A 26,057-nucleotide genomic window follows, 5' to 3' on the forward strand; every position below is an offset into this window, starting at 1 on the left:
TCTCTACATATATGGTGTCTGTCTGTCTTTCTTGGGGTTACTCCAAGGAAGGGAAATGATGGAAGGAATTTTGGGGAACAATGTGGGTTTAAGCAGTAATCTTATGAAATGATAACAGCCCTATTCAGACATTTTGGATGAAAGAGAGAGAGCTGGCTATCCTTGCCCCACTTCATTGCCACTTCTTTTTTATGAGGAGGACAGCCTCTATTTGTATGGTTATACAATCAGTGACTTAATGATCCATTTCTAAACACCAAATATGTATTTGATGTTGTTGCAATCAATCCACATGCAGGATGGGTGTAAAGCATTCCTTGCCCTCAGTGCTGCAAGTCATGACATTATCCCTGTGTCAATAAGGAAACGTTTTTGATACAACGTGCATAGTCAGTTACCAAATATCTTTGCAAAGACGAGTAGGTGCTACCTTCAATGTTTATTTGTTAGGTTCCTCCTTCACCGCACTGCACAGCAGAAGGAAGAAAGAGCAGCAGAGAGGTAAAACACTAATATGATCTGACCTGAACGATAGAGACATATGAGACAACCAAGCCCTCCCACTTTGTGTCAGAGGACTTGCTTGGAGGAAGGAGATGGGTATACCGTATGGACAATCACTAAGGAGGGCCCTTAGATATTTCCTGTGCTTGTACTGGTATCAGTTTAAGAACATAATTTACAGAGGTGTAGCTATGAGATGGGAATCAGGGCACTGCCGCCCCCCAATACGAATTCTGCCCCTTGTCAAAGTTTTCTTTATTCCCCAAACTGAGACATTGAAAATGGTTCATATCTAGAACTCGTATATGTGCTGTATTTGCATTCCCTTGGTAATATTTCCTGTCCCCTTTCTTTGAATGCTGAAATTCTATTTCTAAATGCTCAACTGAAGTTTTAAGTTAGTAAAATGCTAGAAATTTGGAGGCTGAAAAAATTCTCGCTTGTGAGCAATGACATAATACCCCCTGCATAACTATACCCCGGTAGGCAACAAAAACCAAAAACAACATGTGAAGTATGTAAGAAAGTTTTCCCCCCTCTTTCGCACTTGAAGTCCTTCACAAAAGAAGATAATCATCCAGATCATGACAGATAGAGCAATGTTAAGCTTTTGTCACAAACAAATAAGTAACACAATACATGTTAGAAGAATTAAATATGACAAAATTCAAGACAACCACCTTCTTTTCAACCTGTCATTTACACTTACCAGTTGGATGTGCCTCTTCTCTGTTCATAACATCTGGAAAAAATTACAAGATACCATGTTATGAAAGAAAGAAAGGCAATAATCTGATTACACTGACCACTAGAGGGAGTGTTGGGAGTTGTGCGTTTTTTAAAATAAAAAGTCATCTAGATGTCTGTTCTATTTGCTTTAAACTGCAGTAAACAGCTTCATAAAATCACAACCACATCCCTTCTTTATCCTACTTGGAGCCTTTACATAGGCCAAAAACAGACAGCCCTAAAGGGGAGGTGCCAACCCTTTGCTTGCTGGATCGGGACCATGGTCCCAATCTGGAATTTTCCAGCCCCAAAAGAAGTTGCAAAATGCCACTCCTGTGTTTCTTTGGCGCACTGTGTGGAAACACTGTGCCACAGAAATGTTGTGATGCCACCTGCCCTCTGGTTGGGTGGGGGGCATGCAATTGCCATGCCCCCACTCCACTCCAACGCTGGAGTTTCTTGCCGGTCTATACCGCCCCTTAAGTGCTTGTTCACACACTATGAGAAACAAAATATTTGATATACTAGTATGATTCAGAGACATAGCCATGTTAGTCTGGAATATCAGTATGCAAAGGAAACTTGTAGCACCTTTGAGACTTACTTTGCAAAAGACATAGCTTAAGCTTTCATAAACTGAGAACCCCACTGACACCCATCACAACTGTCCATACCATATTTAAGTCTAAGAATGTGTGGGTTTTTTGTTTTGTTTTCCTTTTACAGAGTTTGGTAACATTTTGTTAGTACTGTACTTTGCCCCTGCATGCTTAGGCCCATTTCACTTAGGGTACAATCTATTTGAAATGCAACAATGCTCAGCACTTAAGGAATTAAAGATACATTAAAGAGAACAATAGCAATAGGATTTCCAGCGTTACAGCTTCTTGATCTCTTATTTTTCTATTGTGACGTCTTTGAGATGTAAACTCATAGGGATTTTTCTAATCCTTTCCCTCATTTTCTCACTTGTAAGAAAGGTGAAACTACCTTAGGACATGTCTACACCAGCAGCTTAATCTGGGGCTAGTCCAGAGCACCATGCCCTGGACCGACCATGATGGTTACCACATGCACTGAGCCAAATCTAGTGGGCCATCATGTATTTGTGCACACAGGCCAGCCAAGCTGACACTGCATTGAACTTGCTGGCCTGTTTACTGTCTTTGGAGCCTTCTCTGCTGCTTCATCACAAGCAGACACACCATGTAAAGCCACTGCCACTTCTTGAAGGCAGAAATAGCTGCCTGGACATGTGATATATGAAGAATCTGGGCATTGATTTCTGACCCAGTGGCAGTGGCATGCTGGCCAGATTTTCACGGCGTTCCAGCCATCTTTCAGCAGGCCATGTTCTTTCCCTGTACTTGGGAGTGGTATGGCTTTTGGCACGTGACAACTGGATCAAGTCAAACTTGACCAAATGAATCCAAGTTCACTCTGTTGTTTCCTGGAAATACCAGGATTTCCCTTGACTTTGCTTAATATGTACAAATTTGAGTTAAATGCAAAAAAACATGGAAGTAGCTGTACATTGCAAGGACTGCCTGCACCAGCTTTGGCCTGAGTGCAGCATTTTTCACCAGTGTAGACAAGTCTCTGTGTCGTGTATTCACACCCTTAGCTAGATTTCCTAGCTTTAATGGAGTTCTTACAATAAAGCCTTAACTTGTTTCTTTAGTGACTAGTGTCTTTACTTCTTAATCAAAATTGTTAGTTGCTGCACAGATGCCTCCTATATAATAGAAGAGTATTACTAAAAGCCACCATAGCACACTATTCTACTCTGTCCATTGTAGAATTTGACAGAAGTCCTGTCACACAACTAGAGAACTGGATACTCTTCCACATGGAAGATGCACAAGGCAGAACACCCTGGATAAACCAGCAGTATAAGTGAAATGGGATGGAGCCCAGCCCTTTGTCCCACTTACTTTCCTTCAGTTTGTTTCATTAAAGACACAGGACTTGGTAACATACGTTTGTGTGAACAATTTCGGTTGTTGTGTGCCTTCAAGTCATTTCTGATTTATGGCAACCCTGAGGCAAACCTATCATGGGGTTTTCTTGGCAGGTTTCTTTAGGAGGGGTTGCCATTGCTACCCTCTGAGGCTGAGAGAGTGTAACTTGTCCCCAAGATCACCCATATGGGCTTATATGGCTAAGTGTGGATTCAAACCCTGTTCTCCAGAGACATATAATGCTCCAGAGACCAACTACATACCTGGGGTAATGCTCAAACTACATACTTGGGGTAAAACCGAACTGAACATTGTTGTGATCATAGTATCAACCAATGATTTCCACTTCATATCTACTGAGGGCCACAATCCAGCAAGAGATTAGTGCTGACTTTGGCACTTGTCCTATATGTGGTTGCTTTTTAATCAGTCTGAGGAGCACAGGCAAGAAACAAAGACATCTACCTGCTTATTTTGTTCTATCAGTCTCTGTAGGAGTAGAAAAGTGATATCAAGAGAAGAGGTGAGGAAGAGGTGGACCCAAACAGAGCATCCTGTGCAAGGATTCCCAAAACATGGACAAACCATCACCAGTTGTTTGGGGTTTTTTTTTTGTTTTTTGTTTTTTTAGATTACTTGCCTGTTTCACTGTATGGAACAACTTCACTGGATGGATCTAAAATGGTACAACAGAAAATTGCTGTTGGTTAGTTTGGCTGTCTAACTTGCACATTTATTTCTGTAAACATACAGAAGATTTGCAGATGGGCAATAGGAGCTTTATATGCATGGAATGGTAGCACCTGAAATGCCTCTTCTTTACCAGGCTGGGCCAAATGTGTTTCTGAGGCTCCATGTAGCCTCAGGCCCTAACACCACCATCTCCCCGTTTCTGTGGTTTTGTGATTTTGTTGATTTCCCATAAGCAGAGAAGGGCTATATATGTGTGTGGGGGGGGGGGGGCTTCAGATCAATGTGAGGGGCAGAGTAGCTCCATTACACAGGAGTTTATCACACGGGAGGAATTTCTCTTAATTTCGAATGAAAAGAAAGTGGGGCCAGTCAGTTCGAACGCATTCACGTGAATTCGCTAGTTCACTGAATTTATGTGAATTCGAATTGCGTTTGAACTGACTTCCCACTGCCCGAAAATAGCTTGCCGTTGCCCAAAATTGCGTGTGGTAGTCTATCATGCAATAACATGAAACCCCATGATTGTATTTGGGTTGCTATTGGATTACACTTCCAATTTCCCTTGTCTGATAAACTCCTTAGCATACAGGATTGCAGCCTGAGTGTATCATCACAATAAAACAAAAGCAAGCAGAAGTGAGGAGAGAGAAGAAAGTGAGCTGTGTTTTGAGGGGGTCATCCTTGATTCTTTGACTGCATTTTTGAGGGCTTGTGTGTAGGGGGTTGTTTGTTTACAGTCATGTGCTCTTCTTCTACTGAGTCACTGATTTGCTTGGGGGCAGAGCTAGCAGCCACTGGCTTTATATAACTGCTGCTTTAGGTCTTTGGAGCTCAGTCCCTGAGGGCTAGCAGCATGTGCAGTCATATCAGGAAGAGTTATTACAGTCTCAAAGGGGTGGGAAAAAACACAGCAGAGATGAAAGAAGTATGTGTCACTGTTCGTTGCAATGTGTATGCAATGTATGTCTTCTTGCCAGAACACTTCACTGACTACACTTGCAGCAAATGCAAACTGGTGGCTCTGCGAAGAGAAGATAAATGCAGCTATGTGTTAAGACCCTTCAGTGCATCAGAAAATGTGTTGTGGCTCTCCTGGATGGAACAGATAGAGAACTGATCCTACAGAACCAACAGGAAGAAACTGCCAATGAAAACAAAGAGGGCTCTAACACTGAGGGAGCACTCTGAAGGACAGTCACTGCCAGGAGCAGGCTAGACCCAAGGGGATTGGAACCACTACAACTAAGCAATCACTTTCTACAGCTTTCTGAGGATAACAGTGGGAAAGAGGCACAAATGGGATACCAGCAGCAAGAGACACTGCATGCCAGGGAAGGAGCCAGCTTAACATCAACTGCAGGAAGAAGTGGTTGGACTAGATGGCCCTTGTGGTGTCTTTCAACTCTATGATTCTATGAAAAATACTGGTGATAAGGGATTCATTGCTCAGTGTTATTGAGGGAACTGTGCCAGCTGGGCAAGATGAATTGGGAAGTGTGCTGTCTTCCTATTGGATGTATCCAATTTGTCATTGACAAGTTGCCAAAGCTCATCAGGAACATGGAGCAGTTCCGTTTTCTTCTGATTCATGTGGGCACCAATGGCACAGCAAAGACCACCTTTGAGCACATCACTTGGGCTATAAAACTTGGCAGGAAAGTGAAGAGTTTGTAAAGACAGTTGGTATTCTCATCAACTTTGTGGAATATATCACACTGAGGGTAATTTCAGCATTAAAAAGAGATTAAAGTGAATTTAAAGCATCCCGCAAATAAAGTGAAAATGGCGAGTAATTGCAAGAATGATTATCACACGCAATTGCGCAAATAAAGTGATATCAGAAATGCATTGTCATTGAAATCCTGAAAGTAAAAAGATGTGCATTAATGCTTTGTTGTAACCACTTTAATGGCTGGTTTTGTGCGACGTCATGTGAAATTGTTTCATGTAATTAAGTAATTTTTCCAGGATATTCATGGGATAAACTCCCGATCTCCTTTATGTGATAAACTCCTACCAGTGAAAGATAGGGACATACAGAGACAGAAAGAAACTATAGGTAAATGACTGCCTACATAGATGGTGTGGATGAGAGAGATCTGGCTTCTGGGACCATTATTTTACCTTCCTAGAGGAAGGACTGATGGCTACAGATGTGGTAGACCTCACAAAGAACAAGAAGAATGTTTTTGGCAAAAGCATGGTGAACCTGAGCAAGGCTTTACACTAAATCTTTGGCGGGAGGGGGTTTAGAGATGCCAACTTAAACATGTGTCCAAAAGCAAGTTCTAAGCACAAGGATGTTAATTCTAGAGGAGAAGCTGAGGGAGAGAATAGGAACCACAGTAAAACTCACATAAGAAGAAAGAACAAACAATGTCTATAAACCAATGCACAGAGTTTGGGAAACAAGATGAGCTTGAAGTCATTGTGCAGGAAGTTAAAGACAGACTTGGTGGGATGCCTCCTGTGGCTCAAATACACTGGTGCCTCGGGATACGAAATGATCGGGTTACGAAATTTCCGGGATACGAAAAAGTTGGATTGGAAAAAACTGTTTCGGGTTACGAAATATTTTTCGGGTTACGAAATTCATTTCGGCGCGAAATTCAAATGCCGCAAAGTGCAGCTATAGGCTTTCCAGTGCCAACGGAAAGCTAAGGGGGCTGGGTTAGGGGTTAGCTTTGGCGCGAATTTTGAATTTCGTTAGCAGCAGTGATTGGCTTGAGAAATCAAGCTGATCATCTGGATTGGCTAACGAAATTGGGGGGGGGTGTGGCCTGGCTTGAGAAACAAAAGCCGGCTTCCATTGATCTGCCCCCTTGTCTGGCCTTGTGGACTGGAGAGGAAGAGTTGCTTCTGAACTCTAACTCTTTGTTCCAGTGGAGGCTTGGACTTTTTCTGGCTTTCTGCCTTTGGACTTGTTCTGGCTTTCTGCCTTTGGACTTGTTCTGGCTTTCTGCCTTTGGACTTGTTCTGGCTTTCTGCCTTTGGACTGTACACTTCGGATCAAGACCTGCCATCAGGAATTTCTCTACAGGTAGGTGGATGGATTTTTACCTTCTTCTTGTGGGGTGAGACAGTGTGACCATGCTTTTGCTGTGGGGTGGTGGGGTGCTTTGCTCATGTTTTCAAAGTGTGGGGTGTGAGTTTTAAAAGTTTGGCCTTGGTCCCATGTGGGCCTCAGAGTCTCACCATAGGGTGGCATTTTCAGATTTTGGGTTTCTGGCCTTTGGGTTTGTGTTCTGGTTTGCTGTGCTCATGGCTGTGATGTTTTCAAAGTGTGGGGTGTGAGTTTTAAAAGTTTGGCCTTGGTCCCATGTGGGCCTCAGAGTCTCACCATAGGGTGGCATTTTCAGATTTTGGGTTTCTGGCCTTTGGGTTTGTGTTCTAGTTTGCTGTGCTCATGGCTGTGATGTTTTCAAAGTGTGGGGTGTGAGTTTTAAAAGTTTGGCCTTGGTCCCATGTGGGCCTCAGAGTCTCACCATAGGGTGGCATTTTCAGATTTTGGGTTTCTGGCCTTTGGGTTTGTGTTCTAGTTTGCTGTGCTCATGGCTGTGATGTTTTCAAAGTGTGGGGTGTGAGTTTTAAAAGTTTGGCCTTGGTCCCATGTGGGCCTCAGAGTCTCACCATAGGGTGGCATTTTCAGATTTTGGGGGTTTTGGCCTATGGGTTAGGGTTCTGGTTTGCTGTGCTCATGGCTGTGATATTTTCAAAGTGTGGGGTGTGAGTTTTAAAAGTTTGGCCTTGGTCCCATGTGGGCCTCAGAGTCTCACCATAGGGTGGCATTTTCAGATTTTGGGTTTCTGGCCTTTGGGTTTGTGTTCTTGGGTGCTTTGGTCATGGCTGTGATGATTTGAAAGTGTGGGCATCGATTTTTGCAAGTTTGGCCTTGATTTGATGTGGGCCAGACAGTGTGACCTTGGGGTTGCATTTTCAGATTTTGGGTTTCTGGCCTTTGGGTTTGTGTTCTTGGGTGCTTTGGTCATGGCTGTGATGATTTGAGAGTGTGGGGTGTGAGTTTTGCAAGTTTGGCCTTGATTTGATGTGGGCCAGACAGTGTGACCTTGGGGTTGCATTTTCAGATTTTGGGTTTCTGGCCTTTGGGTTTGTGTTCTTGGGTGCTTTGGTCATGGCTGTGATGATTTGAAAGTGTGGGCATCGATTTTTGCAAGTTTGGCCTTGATTTGATGTGGGCCAGACAGTGTGACCTTGGGGTGGCATTTTCAGATTTTGGGTTTCTGGCCTTTGGGTTTGTGTTCTTGGGTGCTTTGGTCATGGCTGTGATGATTTGAGAGTGTGGGGTGTGAGTTTTGCAAGTTTGGCCTTGATTTGATGTGGGCCAGACAGTGTGACCTTGGGGTTGCATTTTCAGATTTTGGGTTTCTGGCCTTTGGGTTTGTGTTCTTGGGTGCTTTGGCCTTGGCTGTGATGATTTGAAAGTGTGGGCATCGATTTTTGCAAGTTTGGCCTTGATTTGATGTGGGCCAGACAGTGTGACCTTGGGGTGGCATTTTCAGATTTTGGGTTTCTGGCCTTTGGGTTTGTGTTCTTGGGTGCTTTGGTCATGGCTGTGATGATTTCAGAGTGTGGGATGTGAGTTTTGCATGTTTGGCCTTGATTTGATGTGGGCCAGAGAGTGTGACTTTGGGGTTGCATTTTCAGATTTGGGGGTTTTGGCCTTTGAGTTTGGGTTCTGGGGTGCTTTGGTCATGGCTGTGATGTTTTCAAAGTGTGGGATGTGAGTTTTGCATGTTTGGCCTTGATTTGATGTGGGCCAGAGAGTGTGACCATGGGGTTGCATTTTTAGATTTGGGGGTTTTGGCCTTTGAGTTTGGGTTCTGGGGTGCTTTGGTCATGGCTGTGATGTTTTCAAAGTGTGGGATGTGAGTTTTGCATGTTTGGCCTTGATTTGATGTGGGCCAGAGAGTGTGACCATGGGGTTGCATTTTTAGATTTGGGGGTTTTGGCCTTTGAGTTTGGGTTCTGGGGTGCTTTGGTCATGGCTGTGATGTTTTCAAAGTGTGGGATGTGAGTTTTGCATGTTTGGCCTTGATTTGATGTGGGCCAGAGAGTGTGACCTTGGGGGTGGGGGTGGTTTCCAATTGTGGCTTTTGCTCAGTGCCTGTGCCTTTTGTCCTTTTTAGGCTTGAGCTATGGCTCCCAAGAAAGCCACAGATAAAAGCGGCGGTGACAAAAAGAAGAGGGCTCCCTTGTCCTTGGAGGACAAGAAGGAAATCATCGCCAAGCATGAGAGGGGCGTGCGCTTGGTGGACATTGCCAAGGAGTATGGAAGAAACCCTTCGACAATTGGCACTGTCCTCAAGCAGAAGGAGGCCATCAGAGCCCTTGTGGCTCCTGCGAAAGGCGTGACTACGATTGCCAAGCAGAGGGCACCAAAGCACGAGGAGATGGAGCGCCTGCTGCTCCTCTGGATTAAAGAAAAGGAGCGAGCCAGGGACACTGTGATCACCTCGGTCATCTGTGAGAAGGCCACCACCATTTTTGAAGACCTGGCCAGCAAGGAGGCAGGCGAAGGAACTTCTTCCCAGGAGGAGCCAGCCACCCCGGAATTCAAAGCCTCACGTGGCTGGTTTGAAAGGTTCAAAAGGAGGACCGGGATCCACTCTGTCGTCCGTCACGGCGAGGCGTCCAGCGCAGACCACCAGGCCGCCGAAGCATTTGTCATCGAGTTCAAGGCCATGGTGGAGGAGGAAGGCTACGTCCCGCAGCAATTGCGACGAGACGGGCCTCTTCTGGAAGAAGATGCCTCGCCGCACCTACATCACCCAGGAGGAGAGGAGATTGCCAGGCCACAAGCCTATGAAGGACCGCTTCACACTTGCGTTGTGTGCGAATGCCAGCGGGGACTGTAAGATCAAGCCCCTGTTGGTGTACCACTCGGAAAATCCAAGGGCCTTCAAGACACACAACATTCAAAAGGACAGGTTGCCAGTGATGTGGCGTTCCAATGGCCGCGCATGGGTCACACGCCTCCTTTTCGTGGAGTGGATCAACAGTGTCTTCGCCCCGACTGTGAAGCGGTACCTGGAGGAAGAGGATTTGCCCTTGAAGTGCCTCCTCCTCTTGGACAATGCTCCTGCGCACCCGCATGGCCTGGAAAAGGACATCCTTGCTGAGTTCTCCTTCATCAAGGTCCAGTTTCTGCCGCCCAACACGACCTCCCTCTTGCAACCCATGGACCAGCAGGTCATTGCCAACTTCAAGAAGATCTACACCAAGCACCTGTTCAAGCAGTGTTTTGATGTAACGGAGAGCACACAGCTGACCCTGCGAGAGTTCTGGAAGCAGCATTTTGATATCGTCGTGTGCTTGAAGATGGTGGACTTGGCCTGGCAGGAGATCACCAGGCGCAACCTGATTGCTGCGTGGAGGAAGCTGTGGCCTGATGCTTCTTCCTTGGAAGGGTCACAGACCGAGGGTGCTGAGCCAGGTGAAGAAGAAGAGGTGACTGAGATTGTCTCCATCGCAAGGTCCCTGGGACTTGACGTGGACAACGAGGACGTGGAGGAACTCATCGAGGAGCACAGCGAGGACCTGACAACAGAGGACCTGAAGGCCTTGGCGGCCATGCAACACTCGGCCGTGGATGAGGACGTGCTCCATTTTGACAGGGGCCAGCAGGAGGAGGCTGCGGGGGCATTTTTGCCAACGGCAGAAATTAAAGACATTTTGCGGCAATTCCACAATGTGTCTTCTTATGTTGAGAAGCATCACCCTGAGAAGGTGCTCACCAGCCATGCCATTGCCCATTTTGATAATGTCTGCCTTAGCCATTTTAGGAACCTGCTTAAGGCCCGGCAAAAGCAGACATCCTTGGACCAGTTCTTCACAAAAGAGGGAGAACCGTCATCCAAGAAGGGCAAAGGTGCTCAGGACCCTTAAAAAAAACACCAAATTTAAAAAAAAATGTTGTTAAAATGGTTAACTTTGTTAAAATGGTTAACTTTGTTAAATTGGTTGAATTGGTTAAATTGGTTGAATTGGTTAAATTGGTTAAATTGGTTGAATTGGTTGAATTGGTTAAATTGGTTAAATTGGTTAAATTGGTTGAATTGGTTGAATTGGTTAAATTGGTTAAATTGGTTAAATTGGTTAAATTGGTTAAATTGGTTTAAATTTGGTTTTTTGGCTGCCCCTCTCCTCCTCCTGCCTCACTCTGAGATGCCAGGACCAGCAAAGATAAGTCAAAACCTTTTTTTCTTTATCCTTTAGAAATTTTAGAATGGACCTGCATGTCATTCTTAAGCTCTTTAGTGCCTCAGGCAACTTGTATTGTAGGGTACTTAGCTTAATAGGCCTCTATTGTACCTTTGTTTTGACTTGCAGGTTCAGTCTGAGGTCATAGAACGCATTAGTTATTTTCAATGGAAAATGTGTTTCGGGTTACGAAATTTTCGGGTTACGAAAGGAATAGCGGAACGAATTAATTTCGTAACCCGAGGTACCAGTGTATAACAATTGAGTGGTGCAATCAGTACAAAAAGAATAGATGGAGATGAAAAGGAAAGAGAGTAGCATTATATTTAAAAGACAAATTCACTTATATAGAAATCCATGCGAGTGAGCAAACAGGACCTGTGGAGTAAAGGTCCATTTACTATTTGGGTAAAAGAATGGAAAAAAGAAATATAACCAACATTGTGGTAGGAATTTACTACAGGCCACCAAACCAAGATGAAGTGGTGGATGAAACAAATCTCAGAAATCTCCAAGAAGCAAGAACTGGTAGTAATGGGGGACTTAAGTTATCTCCAGAGTCACAGTCCAACATTCAAACCAGTACACCACACTAGTTCTAAATGAGTTCAAATTTCAGATGAACTGCATCCCAGAATATTGAAGAAACCAGCTGGCACACTTTTTGAACCACTCGCTATAATTTTGGAGACATGTTGGAGAATGAGTGAGGTGTCAGGGGACTGAAGACAAGCAAACATTGCTCCTCTCTTCAAAAAAGGCAAAAAGGAAAATCCAGAAAGACAATCAGATGGGTCTATAATTGGTCAGCAAAATATGCTCAACAAGTTGTCATCAACTGCTATATTTCAAATTGGAAGGATGTCTCAAATGAAGTACTTGGTTCTGTCCTGGGGTTGGCACTCTTCTATTCTGTTATCAATGATTTAGATAATGGGGTGGACAGAATTCTTATGAAACTTGCAGATGATACAAAACTGGGAGGGGTTATTAACACATTGGATGAGAGAAAGAGAATTCAAAAGAACCTTAATAAACTAGTAAACTGAGTTGAAAATTAAAAAAAATGAAATTCAACAGAGAGAAATGTAAATTCTACATTTAGGCCAGGAAAAACAGCAAATATTACTATATCCAGAGTTTCAATTACCTATGCAACTGCTATTTGATATGTCTAGATCACATATAATCACTTGTGTGTGTGCATGCCATGTAAACCAGAGTAGGGTAAGCGCTGGCTGGGGCCACACGATGTTCCTGAAAGCCTTCATAGAGATCCAGTGCTGGCTTCATGTTCTCACATCATGGGAGGCAGAGGAGGGGAACAGAAACCTATGCTTTAAACCCATGTCCCCACTAAGCAAAAAACTCCATAATGCTTCTTTTGTATTACCGTGTGACTGATTCTCCTCTGCAACCTCCCCAAAAGAGCCATCTTCATTTTCTTCTTGCAGGATGGATCTTTTCTCTCGTTTTTGTTTCTTACCTGTTAAATTATGGGGACAAAACAAACCAAGGATTTACTTTTTACATTAATACTGATGGTGAAACATTGAAGGAGGAAGATATTTTACATACTTATGTGCATTTGCTAAGAACAGCAGAGCTGGTGCGAAATTCTAGGTTTGTTCAAATGAACAGTTCCTAGCACTACCCATCAAAACTATGCCAATTTCTGCTCTCATCAGATTGTCTGTAGTAAGAAAAAGGGTTAAGAAGTGACAGGAAAATACAGAATGATTAAATTGAAAAGATAGCCCTCCAAAAAACTATGGGAATGAAGCTGGGCCACTGCACAGTAGAGGCATCATACAGAAATACCTGTTACAAGAGAGGAACACTGTAAGGAATTTTAAATTTGTTATTGTTGTTATCTACCCTCAAGTTGATCTTGACCCATGGCAACTCTGTTGATGAGACATCTCCAAGACTCCCTATACTGTACTGCTCTGCTCAGATCCTGCAAATTCATACCCATGACCTCCTTAATAGGGTCCATCCATCTAGCATGTAAAAGCTACTATAGCTTTTATCTACACACATATGCAACCTTACATACTTTTATTACACAGGAGTCTGTTGACCACAAGCCAGTATGGTATAATAATGGCTTGAGCATTGGACTATGACTTGGAGATTAGGATTTGAATCCTGTTTGGCCATGGAAACCCATTGAGTGACCTTGGGCAAGTCACAAATAGCAATGGAAAACCCCTTCTGAACAAAACTGTCCAAGCAAATTCAGTTATAGGCTTGTGTTAGTGTTGCCATAAGTCAAAATGACTTAAAGGTGAACTAATACTCCCAGTCAAGGGAAAAACCACCATCTTCTGAGTCTGTACCATTACAAAGCAGAATCTTCAGGTACTTTAATACCACTATATCTCACCTTAAATCTTCTCTTTTCCAGATGAAACAGTGTTTCAAATGTTCCTCAAAGAACTCGATTACCAGACCACTTCCTAGAGTAGTTACTGTTCTCTGGTTATGTTCTAATATGTCAATATAAATCTTAATTTTGGTACCCATAACTGCATACTTGAACCACAGCCCAATTAAGTAATGCAGAATACAGCAGACCATAGCCGCTTAGTGACCCACTAAATCACCTATTTTCTGTGCGCATGTACTACACTCATGTGAAGTCTCTCACATCCTATAGTTGTCTTTTTTACTTTTCCTGTACATATAAGCTGATTTTGTATTACTTCATGATTGCCTCTTTGTGGCAATCTCCACAGAAGGAATCTTCAACTTCCATTTCTTCTTGAAATTCTGATCTTTAATCTCATTTTGGGTTTGCATTTGATAAATTATGGGAGGAAGGAAGACTCACTAAGGATCTATTTAGTGTGATGCTGATGAATCTCATCAGTATAGTAGATTTTGTCTCATTTTAGAAGCATGGTTTAGTAATAGCTCCCTACTGCCACACCCCAACGATGCTTACCAAAAAATAAGTTGAAAGAAAATGTAAAACATATTGGTGCTATTCCCACAGAAAAATGTCACATTAGCACAGCAAAGCACAATAAATGTATGAACCTTGCCTGCCATAGGAGAAAGATGTGGGAAAGAAATACTGCATTAAATAGACAGTTGACCCCAAAACACAAAGAATTGTTTGCAGCAAGGCAACCTATCAGCCATCCCTCCCCATATCACTGCCTTGCATTACCTTTCAGTTTTTGTGTATGATCTGAAGCAGAGGAACTGGAGTTACTCATTGCTGTGTCTGTAAAAACAGAGTTTGGAAATCAGTTAAGTCCTTCAGTTTTTCTCAAACCTACCTCAGATTCACATAGGACAGTGTCAAGGTTATTCACAAAAAGAAAAGAAAACAAAATCTGAGAGAACCGTAAGAAGGGTTGCTTTCCAATTACATTTTCTTCTGCATTAGGGCTGCGATTGCAACTACACTTACTACAGAGTAAGCCCTATGGAAGAGAGTAGTGCACTAATGACCTAAATCCAATTGTTAATCTCAGCTAGGGTAAAGTAATTGAATCCACAGAATTTACTTAAGTGTTTAGTTAGCAATTTCCTATATACCATATTTTAATTGGAATTACGGTAATAATTGGATTTAGACATATGAGTAAGTATACACATCCTAGAATAATCTTAATTTTGCGGGGGAGGGAGACATATATAAGCCATAATGTTTGCAATGACAGCAAATGCATGATGCAGGATGATGCTCAATCATCACCTGTTGTGGAGCAAAATAACACTTTTGGACTTCTCAATGTGCGCTATGAACCAGCATTGGGAGATGTCTAAATAGTTAGCATTATTTTCTACTTTCAAAATCTGTAACACATTAACTCTAGCCATATTTAGAGAGGGGTTTATGCATTAACAGTATATATGTACATACTGTATAACCTTGAGATAGAAAAATAGGCCAAATACTCCTAATCCATGCTCAAATGAGCCTTAAAAGGTTTTTTGAAATTATGAATAAATGCCATTCATTATGTAAAAAAAAAAAAACTGCTCCAAAGTGGGTGGAGGTTGCGCTGTCATTATCTCCAAAAACAATATTTTACAGCAGGAGTGGACATGTGCAAGAATCAGTTTGCTGTGTTTTAAAACTATATTTTAAGGCTATTTTTAAATTGCTTTTAAAAGTTTTTAGAGAGCATTTTAATGTGTTTTAATTTTTTAAATCTCCATATTGTATTAATTTATTTTATTTGTACATTGCCTCTCAAGACGTTGTGAACTAGGAGGTGATATAGAAATACCTTAAATAAATATCCAGTGATGGCACTCACTGTAACCTTACAGGCCACATTGTAGCACCACAACTGCCATTTTGATTGACAGGAAATGGGATTTTGTCAGTCTTGTTTCCTTTCAGCATTTGTGGACTTTTTTGTTTTTTGGACTTCCCCAAACAGTGTTATTTAGCAGAATATGGGTACAAAAGGAGCAATTTTTCTCATTTGTCAGACTTGACATTTTTTATTTGAAAGGCAGACTTTTTGCAACAGTGGTTATTGCTTAAAAACATCACCAGGGGCTTGCTCTCACAATATCATCCTTATATCATAACTAGGGCCTGCCACGTATGACATCACAGTGCAATCACCCAAGTTCTCTGGTTTTGGCCCAGAGTTCTCATGGCCTGAAAATATCCTTACCTGACAACCCTACTTGTCATGGTAATTTTTTTTCTTACAAAATTATATTGTATAGATGTATATGTTGCCCTTCAATAACAGGTATTGCTAGGTGGTCTAACAATAATAAATAGTGAAAGGGAGGGCGCCATCATGGAAAAGGCCTACTTCTGTAGATGCACTACATTGTCTTCCAGATTCCAGCAGGGTTATATCCAGATTGCCTTAATTTTCTTGCCCTGATTATACCAGGGGATGGGGTTTTGATTCTCCCTGGTGTCACCCAGTGGCCTGGAAGGAAATCTTATGAAAGTAATAAATTTGTGCAATGTATTTATATCAAATATGTAATAATTTTATCTGTCACAAATGCTGAAGTCAACTCAGAAAATTCAGCTTCTTGAAAGTGCCAAATTACTGGCTGGAGATGGCTGGTTGGGACATGTTTCACTATGGATAAAAACATCTTCACTTAGCTTCCAGGCAGAATTCAGGTCTCTGGCTTTCAAGTATCCAAGCATATAAGGCTTGAGGCCAAGGAATAAAAAGAGCCTCTTGTTCCCATATGAGCTAGGAATCAGAGAGCTCTGTTGGAGATTCTGTTCAAAAATTAAGCTGGTGGTGACCAAAAGGCAGAACTTTCCCAAGGCTCCTAGTTTCAGAATGACCCCCTCCTCAAATTTAGCACTTGCACTGCTAAAATATTGATAGCTACCAAAAATGATTGCATTAGCTCAAGTTAAAGGATGAGTGAGTATTCCTTTAAGTGCCAGTGTGGTGTGTGGTTTAAGTGTTAGATTAGGACTCTGGGAGATTAGCGTTTGAATCCCTGCTCAGCCATGGAATCCCACTGGGTGGCCTTTTGCAAGTAACACTCATTCAGCCTCAGAGAAAGGCAATGGCAAATCCACTCTGAATAAAACTTGCCCAGAAACCCCCATGATAGGTCTGCCTTAGGATCACCATGCATCAGAAATGATGTGAAGACCAAAACTACTCCTTTCCTCAATATTTCATATTGTTTGTGGTCTTACTGATGTTTTTATTGTTTGTAGTCTTACTGATGTTTTATTTTATTCCTTTTTACTGTGGAAGAAGGTATCCATTACCTCCTTGAACAATGTCTCCCCTTTCCAGTGCAAATATAGTGCCCACAGCCAACTAGTACCTTAATAAATCAAGAGGCACCTGGGCACTGTCTGGTTTCAGCTGAGCAGCCAGGAAAGAATGGAGCCATCACTCTCCCAAATCTTTGGTATTACCCAATATGCATTATCTTGGAGGTAGAAGAGGGCAATAGCTGCCTCTTTCCCCCACTGCCCAGCTGTAGCCAGATACTGCCTAGGTATTGCCTGCCTAATTGATCACTAAGTAGCTTTGGGTTTTACCACCAGCTGTCATACTTGCATGGCAGCAGAAAGGGGACGCCCAGTATAGGAACTCATTGCATAATGCTCCATGTGATATTATTGGATCTCACCCTCTGTATGAGTGTGATTTTAGAAATAGTCATCTAGTGGTGCAACATTACAAATTATTGAAACAATATAATGATAGCAAACACATAACCTGCCTTCAAATTGAATGCAACTTCTTAGTGATAATGGAAGCCCATTGAAAATCCAGTTTCCTCAACTTGTTCAGCTAATTTGGGTCATTTTGCTTTACCAGAATACATTGAAAGAACTGGCCCAAGAGTGATTTAACTGTCCTATGTCTGATGGGAGTTTTCTTACTCTAATTATCTAATATATCACATATTTCCAAAAAGAAATCATAGGCCTGTAGAGAGGACATTCTTGAAATAATTAAGGTAGACACTATGACTCCAAAAGCTTTGTTCTCTCAGAAAGCTTGATCTGACAAGTCAAATGCAGCCTGAGTCCATAGAAGGAACCAATGGTTTTATACAAGGAACAGTTACTATGAATAATATTAACCCTTGTGCAAACTGATTATCTTTTAAAATGTAGAAGGAAGGGCATAACAACCTAACTGTTGCTTCCTGGTTAATCAATAAACAGAACAATATTCAAGTATCCATTCTGTATACTTTTCACTTTTAGCACAAAGAAGAGAAAAATGGGGTCAGAGAAAAACTGATAGTGCCAAGCAGTGGGGTTTTGATTCCTTCTCACCCAATGGCCTGGGACTAAATCCTAAGGAAGTAACATATTTGTGCAACTTATTTAAATCAAATAGGTAATCATTAACAGATTAGAAACAATACTGATAAAATATATTACTAGTTATTGTAAGTAGTCCTCTCTTGTGTCCCCAACAGATGAAGCCCTGAGAATGGTGAGACTAAAAGAGGGTTACCCTGTAAGATCTTTGAGCCTGCCAACAGTATAAGGTAGGGAAGAATAAATTCTTTTAGAGAGCCTGCATTCATGTTGAGTTGTGTAAGTTTTTCTTAGCCAGCATGTTGAACTGAGCTGGCCAACAGACCTACAATCAGTGAAGGTGTTATTACCCAGGAGCCACATCTCTTCTGTACCCGGCCTTTGTCAACAGTCATGCTGGATCATTTTGAACCAACAGAAGTTTCCCAACACTTTTTAAAGGCAGGTATAGATACAGACTGTTATAGTGGTTCAAACAGGATGTAATTATGCATCACTGTGATCAGAACAGGCAGTCCCAGAACAGGCTTAGTTGGTATATGCACCTCTGCTGTGCAAATTCTGGACACTAATGAAACTCCAGCTCAAGGCGAAATGCAGGATCATAAGGGAATCAAGTTGTCTTGTAGCAAGGCTAACCATGCTCTGTAAATCAGAGGATGGCATCAGCTGATTGTTGGCTCAAGAGCTCTAAAAAGAGGCATAATGGCATCACAGATGCTATTTTGGGTGCTTGGAAGTAACATTGTTTCACTCCCAGTCACCTATTGAGTTATTGGGGAGAGAACTGTTGTTTGGTGATAGACCCCCTGAAACAGCATATTTAAACACATTTAAAACATGTTTATGAAAGGGGTTTTCCTCTAAAAAATTTAAGGGGGTTCTGGTGACTTGAATGTTTTTCCCAGCTAAATTTTTGAAGGGGTTCTGGTGACTTGCATGTGTGTGAATAAAGTTCCTAAGGGCTGCATTGTAACCCCCTTCCCTTGAGTGCTACATGTAGTCTGTAGGTTGCACAATTTCCAACTCTGAGTGTCTGAATGAGTGCCATACTTAATGGTCTCCATAGCTGCTTCTTGTTTGACATGTTCAGTTAGTTTATCCAACAAGTATTGACAATGAAGACAATCATCCACTGGACCCCATTTGATTCCCAGTATGGTGACTGCACAAATTTATTGTGAAAAACTAATTGCCTAAATCCATTTAAAACACGTATGTTCCATACTTCACAAGCCTTGTCTATGAGGTAAAAGCATTACTCCAAGAAAACATTGCCAACTGACCTGCAAAGTTACTATGTATAGCTGCCTCTTGAGAATCACTGTGCAAGTTGGTCTTCTTGTTTCAAAGATTAATTGTGCTGTCAGAAAGACAAAAGAGAAATATGAGTGGCTGAAGAAGAAATTGTTCCACAGTAGTAACAACTGGGTGTGTATCTCACACATACTTCCTGGGCTGGGTACAGTAAGTCACCCCACAGTATCAGGTAACCTGAAGAACAGCTTTCTTGGACAACTTGTCTCACAGCAGTTGGAACAAGTTCAATTCATCTTGCTCTTGCTGGGCAAGTCATTACAAATTAGCAAGCAAGACCACTGCAGAAGAAAAGTCTTGAGGGGACCTGCCTCTAAGCTAGGCGGCAGAGAAGAGAAACTGCCACATAAGTTTCCTGTTGGCATCATGAGGAGGGAAAATTACTCTTAAATATATTCCTGGATTACTGTTAAATTAGTAAGTCCTATGGTGAGAACAGATTTTAAAACTCTCAGAACAAGAACAGTCCATAACTATGCAGCTACTGGCTTCCATGTTAGTGGGACAGTGAATCCAGGGCAGGTTTTACTATAAACATGAAAGGAGTTATCCAAGGACAAGCAATCTGGACAGTCCTTTTAAAGTTTGTACTAAACTCCAGAGTGGGTTCACAGTCCCTCTGACATGGGAAGGCACCAGCTGTCACTGGTCTACAATGAAATTGGCACATTCAAAGTTTGAGTGTTTTGCCTTCTTTCTAAGGGTCTCCAGGAAAGTGATGAAACTCAGGATGGTGGTTTGAGCATTCAACAATGACTCTGGAGACCAGGGTTTGATTCCCACTCACCCATGAAACCCACTGGATGACCTTGGGTAAGTCACATGCTCTCAGCCTCAGGGGAAGGCAATGACAAGTCTCCTTTGCCAAGGAAACCCCATGATAAGTCAGAAAGAACTCGAAGGCACACAACAGACAGAGGCACTAGAAGGGAGGCAATCTATTTGCACAGAGCTCATTCACTTAGTTTTATAATTTTGAGATACTGAGTCTTCTAGCACATTTTCTCATTCGCAATTGTCTTTCACACTATTATGAGGAAGTGTGACAACATGTATCTATTGCTATTTATTTGCTGCCTGTGTTTCTTCCCATTTGAAACTCAAGGTGGCTCACAAAGTCAAAACAAACATAGTACATACACAAAAGATGAAAATCTAATTAAACTGCCACATATCACTTCCAGTAGCTTGGGGGCCACTTTTGGGGTTATTTTCTTGATGATTTGGAGCACCCCCTAAACAGAATTTTAGAGCTAAAACTGCTCTTTAAAGAGGTCCTTGGGGATAAAGGGGCACATGGGACACACCTCCATTTTACATAGTTTGTACAGTTTCTTAAATGATTTCCAAAGTCATGTCCAACTAGAGTTTGGAAACCTTTGGGGAGTCTGCAACTCCCCCAATTCTATGGTGGCTAGAGGATTATGGGAACTAACTAACTTCACTATCTTTCCATTGCTAGATCAAAAGGCAGAGTGATTTGCATTACTTGTCCAGTCCTACTTCTCTGCCATATTTCCTGCCTACCTTTCCCTACCTGGACCATCACAATTTCAATTGCCTCTACATTTACCACACTGTTTGATTTACAGTGTTCAAACAGTTGTAGATTCAAGAAGACTCCAAAACCAGAGGGAAAAATTCAACACACTTGAAAACAAGATGAAATGGCAAGTAATTGTAATTACATTTGAATCTAGTCACGCTAGCAGTTTAAATAATAAGAACAGACCTTGATACATTCAGTAAAAATTTAAGTACATATGGGGAGCACAGTATTGAACATTTATAATACACAATAGTCTGAGTGGTAGCTGTCTGTTGTTCCATATAATGAATGCTGAATTTATTTTCTGATTTCAGTGCTAGTACATCTTCTAACTGCTCCCTGTTATGACTGGATTAAAGCCCAGATCATGTGGAGAAGTTGGGAAACATGGCAATTATAGGCTGAATCATGACAAAATAAAATAGTACTAAGAAAGAAGAAAAATACATTGTGTGGTTCAGCAAATTCATTTTATGAATTAATTATCCCACTTCCACAAAGCCCTAGTCTTTCTCCTTATTGTAGGGTGGAGATGACCCTGGGTTTGCTGTGCCAGTGGAGTGCCAACTCTGGCCAGTTCTACCAGGCTAACAAAGTTTGAAGTATTGCTACAGTAATGAAATGTGGATCTACATTCTGAAACCCAGTCTTGCTAATTATGGAGCAGCTCATCCCCAAAAGGATAATAAATAAATAATAATAAAAGTTTTATTTATATACCGCAACCTTCCATAGATCAGGGCGGTTTACAACAGTGAAAAATACATAAATCAACAAATCGCGCGCAAACAGTGCATCAAAGAAACAATAAAAACAATAAAAAGGATAAAACCCCAATTAGCCCTTCCTCATGGCCACGGAAGAGGAGGGAGGCCCTAAAAAGATGTTCATGGGGGGAATGCTTGATGAAATAAGAAGGTCTTTAAATCCTTCTTAAATTGGGCCAGGGAGGTAGTCGAGCGGAGCTCAGCGGGCAGCGTATTCCAGAGGGCCGGGGCGGCGATGGAAAACGTCCGCTTAGTGACGGAAGAAAGCCTAGCCCCTGGCACCTTCAGGAGTTGCTGCCCAGATGTTCTGAGGGTGCGGGACGGAATATATGGGGAGAGGCGGTCCTTCAGGTATCCTGGACCCAAGCCATTTAGGGCTTTATAGGTAATTACCAACGCCTTATATTGAGCTCGGAAGCGAATAGGCAGCCAGTGAAGATCTTTTAAAATCGGTGTTATATGGCTGGTCCTGGGAGCACCAGTGACCAGCCGGGCTGCCATATTCTGCACCAATTGTAGCTTCCGAGTTTGGTATAAGGGTTGCCCCATGTAGAGTACATTGCAAAAATCCAATCTTGAGGTTACCAGAGCATGTACGATCGTTTCAAGGTCCCTCTGGGCCAGGTATGGGTGCAGCTGGCGAATCAGCCGAAGCTGATAACATGTGCTCCTGACCGTCGCACTCACCTGAGCAGTCAGGTGAAGCGACGAATCCAGAAGCACCCCCAGACTGCGCACGGAGTCCTTCACAGGGAGCGTGACCCCGTTCAGGACAGGTGGAACCACCACCATTCCTGGACCAGGGGAACCTATCACTAGTACCTCCGTTTTCTCTGGATTCAGCTTGAGTCGGTTTTCCCTCATCCAGCCCATTACTGACTCCAGACAGGCCACAAGAGGAGAGACACCATCCCCAGTCACTGCATCAGTCGGAGACATAGAGAAAATAATTTGGGTGTCATCAGCGTACTGATAACCCCGCGCCCCATGTCTCCGGATGACCTCTCCCAGCGGTTTCATGTAAATGTTAAATAGCATGGGAGACAGAATGGCCCCTTGAGGGACCCCGGTTTTAAGGGGCCTCTCGTCGGAGCATACGTCTCCCAGCTGCACCATCTGGGACCTCCCAGAGAGGTAGGACCGGAACCACTGGAGCGCAGTGCCCCCGATTCCCACCTCCGCTAGGCGCCCCAGAAGGATACCATGGTCTATGGTATCGAAAGCCGCTGAGATGTCCAAGAGCACCAGCAGGGACACGCTTCCCCTGTCGATACCCAGACGGAGATCATCGACCAAGGCGACCATGGCCGTCTCAACCCCGTAACCCGCCCGGAAGCCAGTTTGAAATGGGTCTAGATAATCCGTTTCATCCAAGACCGTCTGAAGTTGGATTGCAACCGCCCTCTCGATCACCTTCCCCAAAAATGGCAGCAGCGAAACTGGCCGATAATTATTATATACCAGGGGGTCGAGGGAGGGCTTTTTCAGAATAGGTTTTACAATGGCCAATTTGAGTTCTGATGGAAATTGGCCCTCCCTCAAAGATGTATTAATAATCCGGCGTAACAACGAAGTTACCGCCGGTCCCCCCTGGGCCGCTAGCCACGAGGGACAGGGATCGAGAGAGCAGGTCGTCTTCCGGACTCTTCCGAGGAGCTTGTCCACATCATCGGTACTCACCAACTCAAATCGATCCAGTACAATAAAGTCCACGGAGGCTCTGGACACCTCTACCCTAGGTTTTGCTTGAATGTCGGCGTTAAGACCTTCGCTTATCCGAGAGGTTTTATCCGCAAAAAAGTCGTTAAATTGGTCACAGCAGGCCTTAGAAGGTTCAAGGATCTGGTTCAGGGAGGGGGGGAGCTGAGTTAGCTCCCTGACCACCCTGAACAACTCTGCTGGACGCGACTCTGCGGACGCAATGCGAGCAGCATAGAACGAATTCTTTGTTGCTCGTATTGCCTCTCCGTAGTCCTCTAACAGTTGGTCTAGGAGAGCCTTGTCGTCTAAGCAAAGGTATTTCCGCCAACGGTACTCTAGCCGTCGCAGTGCCCGCTTCCTAGCCCGGAGGTCTTCCGTATACCAAGGCTTACATTTGGAAGCGGGCCTGAGAGGGCGCTTCGGGGCGATACTGTGTATAGCCCTTGAAAGACCGGTATTCCAGATACCGGTGAGGGCATCAACAGAATCGCCGTCGCTACCAACCATGAGCCCCTCTAAGGCCTCTTGGAACCTTCCAGGTTCCATCAGCCTTCGAGGGTGGACCATCCGAATAGGTCCACCACCCCCGGGGGGGATCTGGGTAGAGACCTTGATTTTTGCCTCTACCAGGAAATGATCCGTCCATGACAAGGGGGAAATATTAACTATTTCCGCCCACGGATTTTCCGCATCCGAACAGAAGACCAAATCGAGAGTATTACCTGCACAATGTGTGGGACCCTGTATCAGCTGGGACAGGCCCATGGCTGCCATGGTTTCCATGAATTCCCGAGCCGCACCGGATGGAACATAGCTGGCCGCAAGAGGGATGTTGAGGTCGCCCAGGACAAGAAGCCTGGGCGTCTCCAACATCAGCTCTGCGACCAACTGTGTCAGCTCGTTAAGGGAGTCCGCTAATGCACGGGGTGGCCGATACACTAACAGAATCCCTAGACTGTCCCTAGCCTTTAGGGTCAGGTAGATACACTCAATATGGGACGTCTGTCGGATGTGGTTCCTGATGAGGGACACGGTGTTCCTATGTATCAAGGCCACACCCCCCCCCCGCCCACCTAACCTGCGCTGGTCCTTCACCGAGAACCCAGCAGGCAGGGCCTGAGCCCACACAGCATCCCCTTCAGGCCCTAGCCAGGTCTCGGTAATGCAAGCCAGGTCACATTTTGAGTCCTCCACAAGGTCGTGGAGGATGTGGGTCTTGTTATTGATAGACCTGGCATTGCACAGGAGCAGTGACAGGGTTTGTGGCACGGTTGGAGCGACCCTCAGGTTCCTTTGGTTGGGAGGGGGACCGGAAGGAGGGATAGATATGATGCATCGATCCCTCCTTCCCCTGGAACGTAAGCCCCTTCTCCCACCGCCATACCTCCCCTTGCCCCACACTACCTCAATAGGAGCTCCGCTCAGCACGATGTTATCCCTTCCCTCCCCAGCCTGTGCATTCCCCACCACCAGTTCCTCCCCCCATCCCACCGTGGCAATATAAAGAGCAGGGGTTTAGCCACCCCAGGCATCCCCTGCTCTAAGGGCTCGAACCCAGCCTCCCTAACCCACCTAAAAAACGCAGCTGCGCAGTTGCGCAGCTGCGCGCTTGCTCTCTGGGGAGCCGCAGATGGTAAGTCCTGGGCGGCTCCTCCGCGTGGGTGCGCAGCTGCGCAGTGTCCTCCAAACACGGAGGGCCGTCCAGCGGCACAGCGGTGGCCCCAGCAGCAGCAACACAGTCCTTGGGGGCGGGCAGAGGCGGGACGGAGGAGGAGGGCCAGACGCGTTGGATTTATCTAGGTCGCTCTCACCGACACGCCCCCTCCTCCGCCTTCCTCCAGGTGTTCCTGGCCCCCGGGATGGGCGCTTGCTCTCTGGGGAGCCGCAGATGGTAAGTCCTGGGCGGCTCCTCCGCGTGGGTGCGCAGCTGCGCAGTGTCCTCCAAACACGGAGGGCCGTCCAGCGGCACAGCGGTGGCCCCAGCAGCAGCAACACAGTCCTTGGGGGCGGGCAGAGGCGGGACGGAGGAGGAGGGCCAGACGCGTTGGATTTATCTAGGTCGCTCTCACCGACACGCCCCCTCCTCCGCCTTCCTCCAGGTGTTCCTGGCCCCCGGGATGGGCGCTTGCTCTCTGGGGAGCCGCAGATGGTAAGTCCTGGGCGGCTCCTCCGCGTGGGTGCGCAGCTGCGCAGTGTCCTCCAAACACGGAGGGCCGTCCAGCGGCACAGCGGTGGCCCCAGCAGCAGCAACACAGTCCTTGGGGGCGGGCAGAGGCGGGACGGAGGAGGAGGGCCAGACGCGTTGGATTTATCTGGTCGCTCTCACCGACACGCCCCCTCCTCCGCCTTCCTCCAGGTGTTCCTGGCCCCCGGGATGGGCGCTTGCTCTCTGGGGAGCCGCAGATGGTAAGTCCTGGGCGGCTCCTCCGCGTGGGTGCGCAGCTGCGCAGCTGCGCAGTGTCCTCCAAACACGGAGGGCCGTCCAGCGGCACAGCGGTGGCCCCAGCAGCAGCAACACAGTCCTTGGGGGCGGGCAGAGGCGGGACGGAGGAGGAGGGCCAGACGCGTTGGATTTATCTGGTCGCTCTCACCGACACGCCCCCTCCTCCGCCTTCCTCCAGGTGTTCCTGGCCCCCGGGATGGGCGCTTGCTCTCTGGGGAGCCGCAGATGGTAAGTCCTGGGCGGCTCCTCCGCGTGGGTGCGCAGCTGCGCAGTGTCCTCCAAACATGGAGGGCCGTCCAGCGGCACAGCGGTGGCCCCAGCAGCAGCAACACAGTCCTTGGGGGCGGGCAGAGGCGGGACCAAGAGGTGATAAACTGGGCATAGCAAGTATACATGGAACAGTTATGACCAGTGGAGA

The 26,057-nt window shown here is 44.8% G+C and overlaps 1 protein-coding gene across 1 annotated transcript in view; it reads right to left on the reverse strand.

Annotated features, from left to right (window-relative positions):
- TMEM40 (transmembrane protein 40) overlaps positions 1–26,057 on the reverse strand; it is a 36,485-nt gene that overhangs the window by 4,638 nt on the left and 5,790 nt on the right. Inside the window, exons 2-6 of the mRNA XM_089498026.1 lie at positions 19,149–19,225; positions 14,287–14,343; positions 12,502–12,594; positions 3,835–3,870; positions 1,208–1,246 (exon numbers count right to left, since the gene is read on the reverse strand). Coding sequence (XP_089354152.1) covers positions 1,208–1,246; positions 3,835–3,870; positions 12,502–12,594; positions 14,287–14,335 — 217 coding nt within the window. The 5' untranslated portion in view covers positions 14,336–14,343; positions 19,149–19,225. The remainder of the gene's footprint in view (positions 1–1,207; positions 1,247–3,834; positions 3,871–12,501; positions 12,595–14,286; positions 14,344–19,148; positions 19,226–26,057) is intronic.

The sequence above is a fragment of the Sceloporus occidentalis genome, unplaced genomic scaffold (genome assembly GCF_023333645.1).
Source record: "Sceloporus occidentalis isolate IW3139 unplaced genomic scaffold, rSceOcc1.0.p SCAF_1, whole genome shotgun sequence".
NCBI lineage: Eukaryota > Metazoa > Chordata > Lepidosauria > Squamata > Phrynosomatidae > Sceloporus > Sceloporus occidentalis.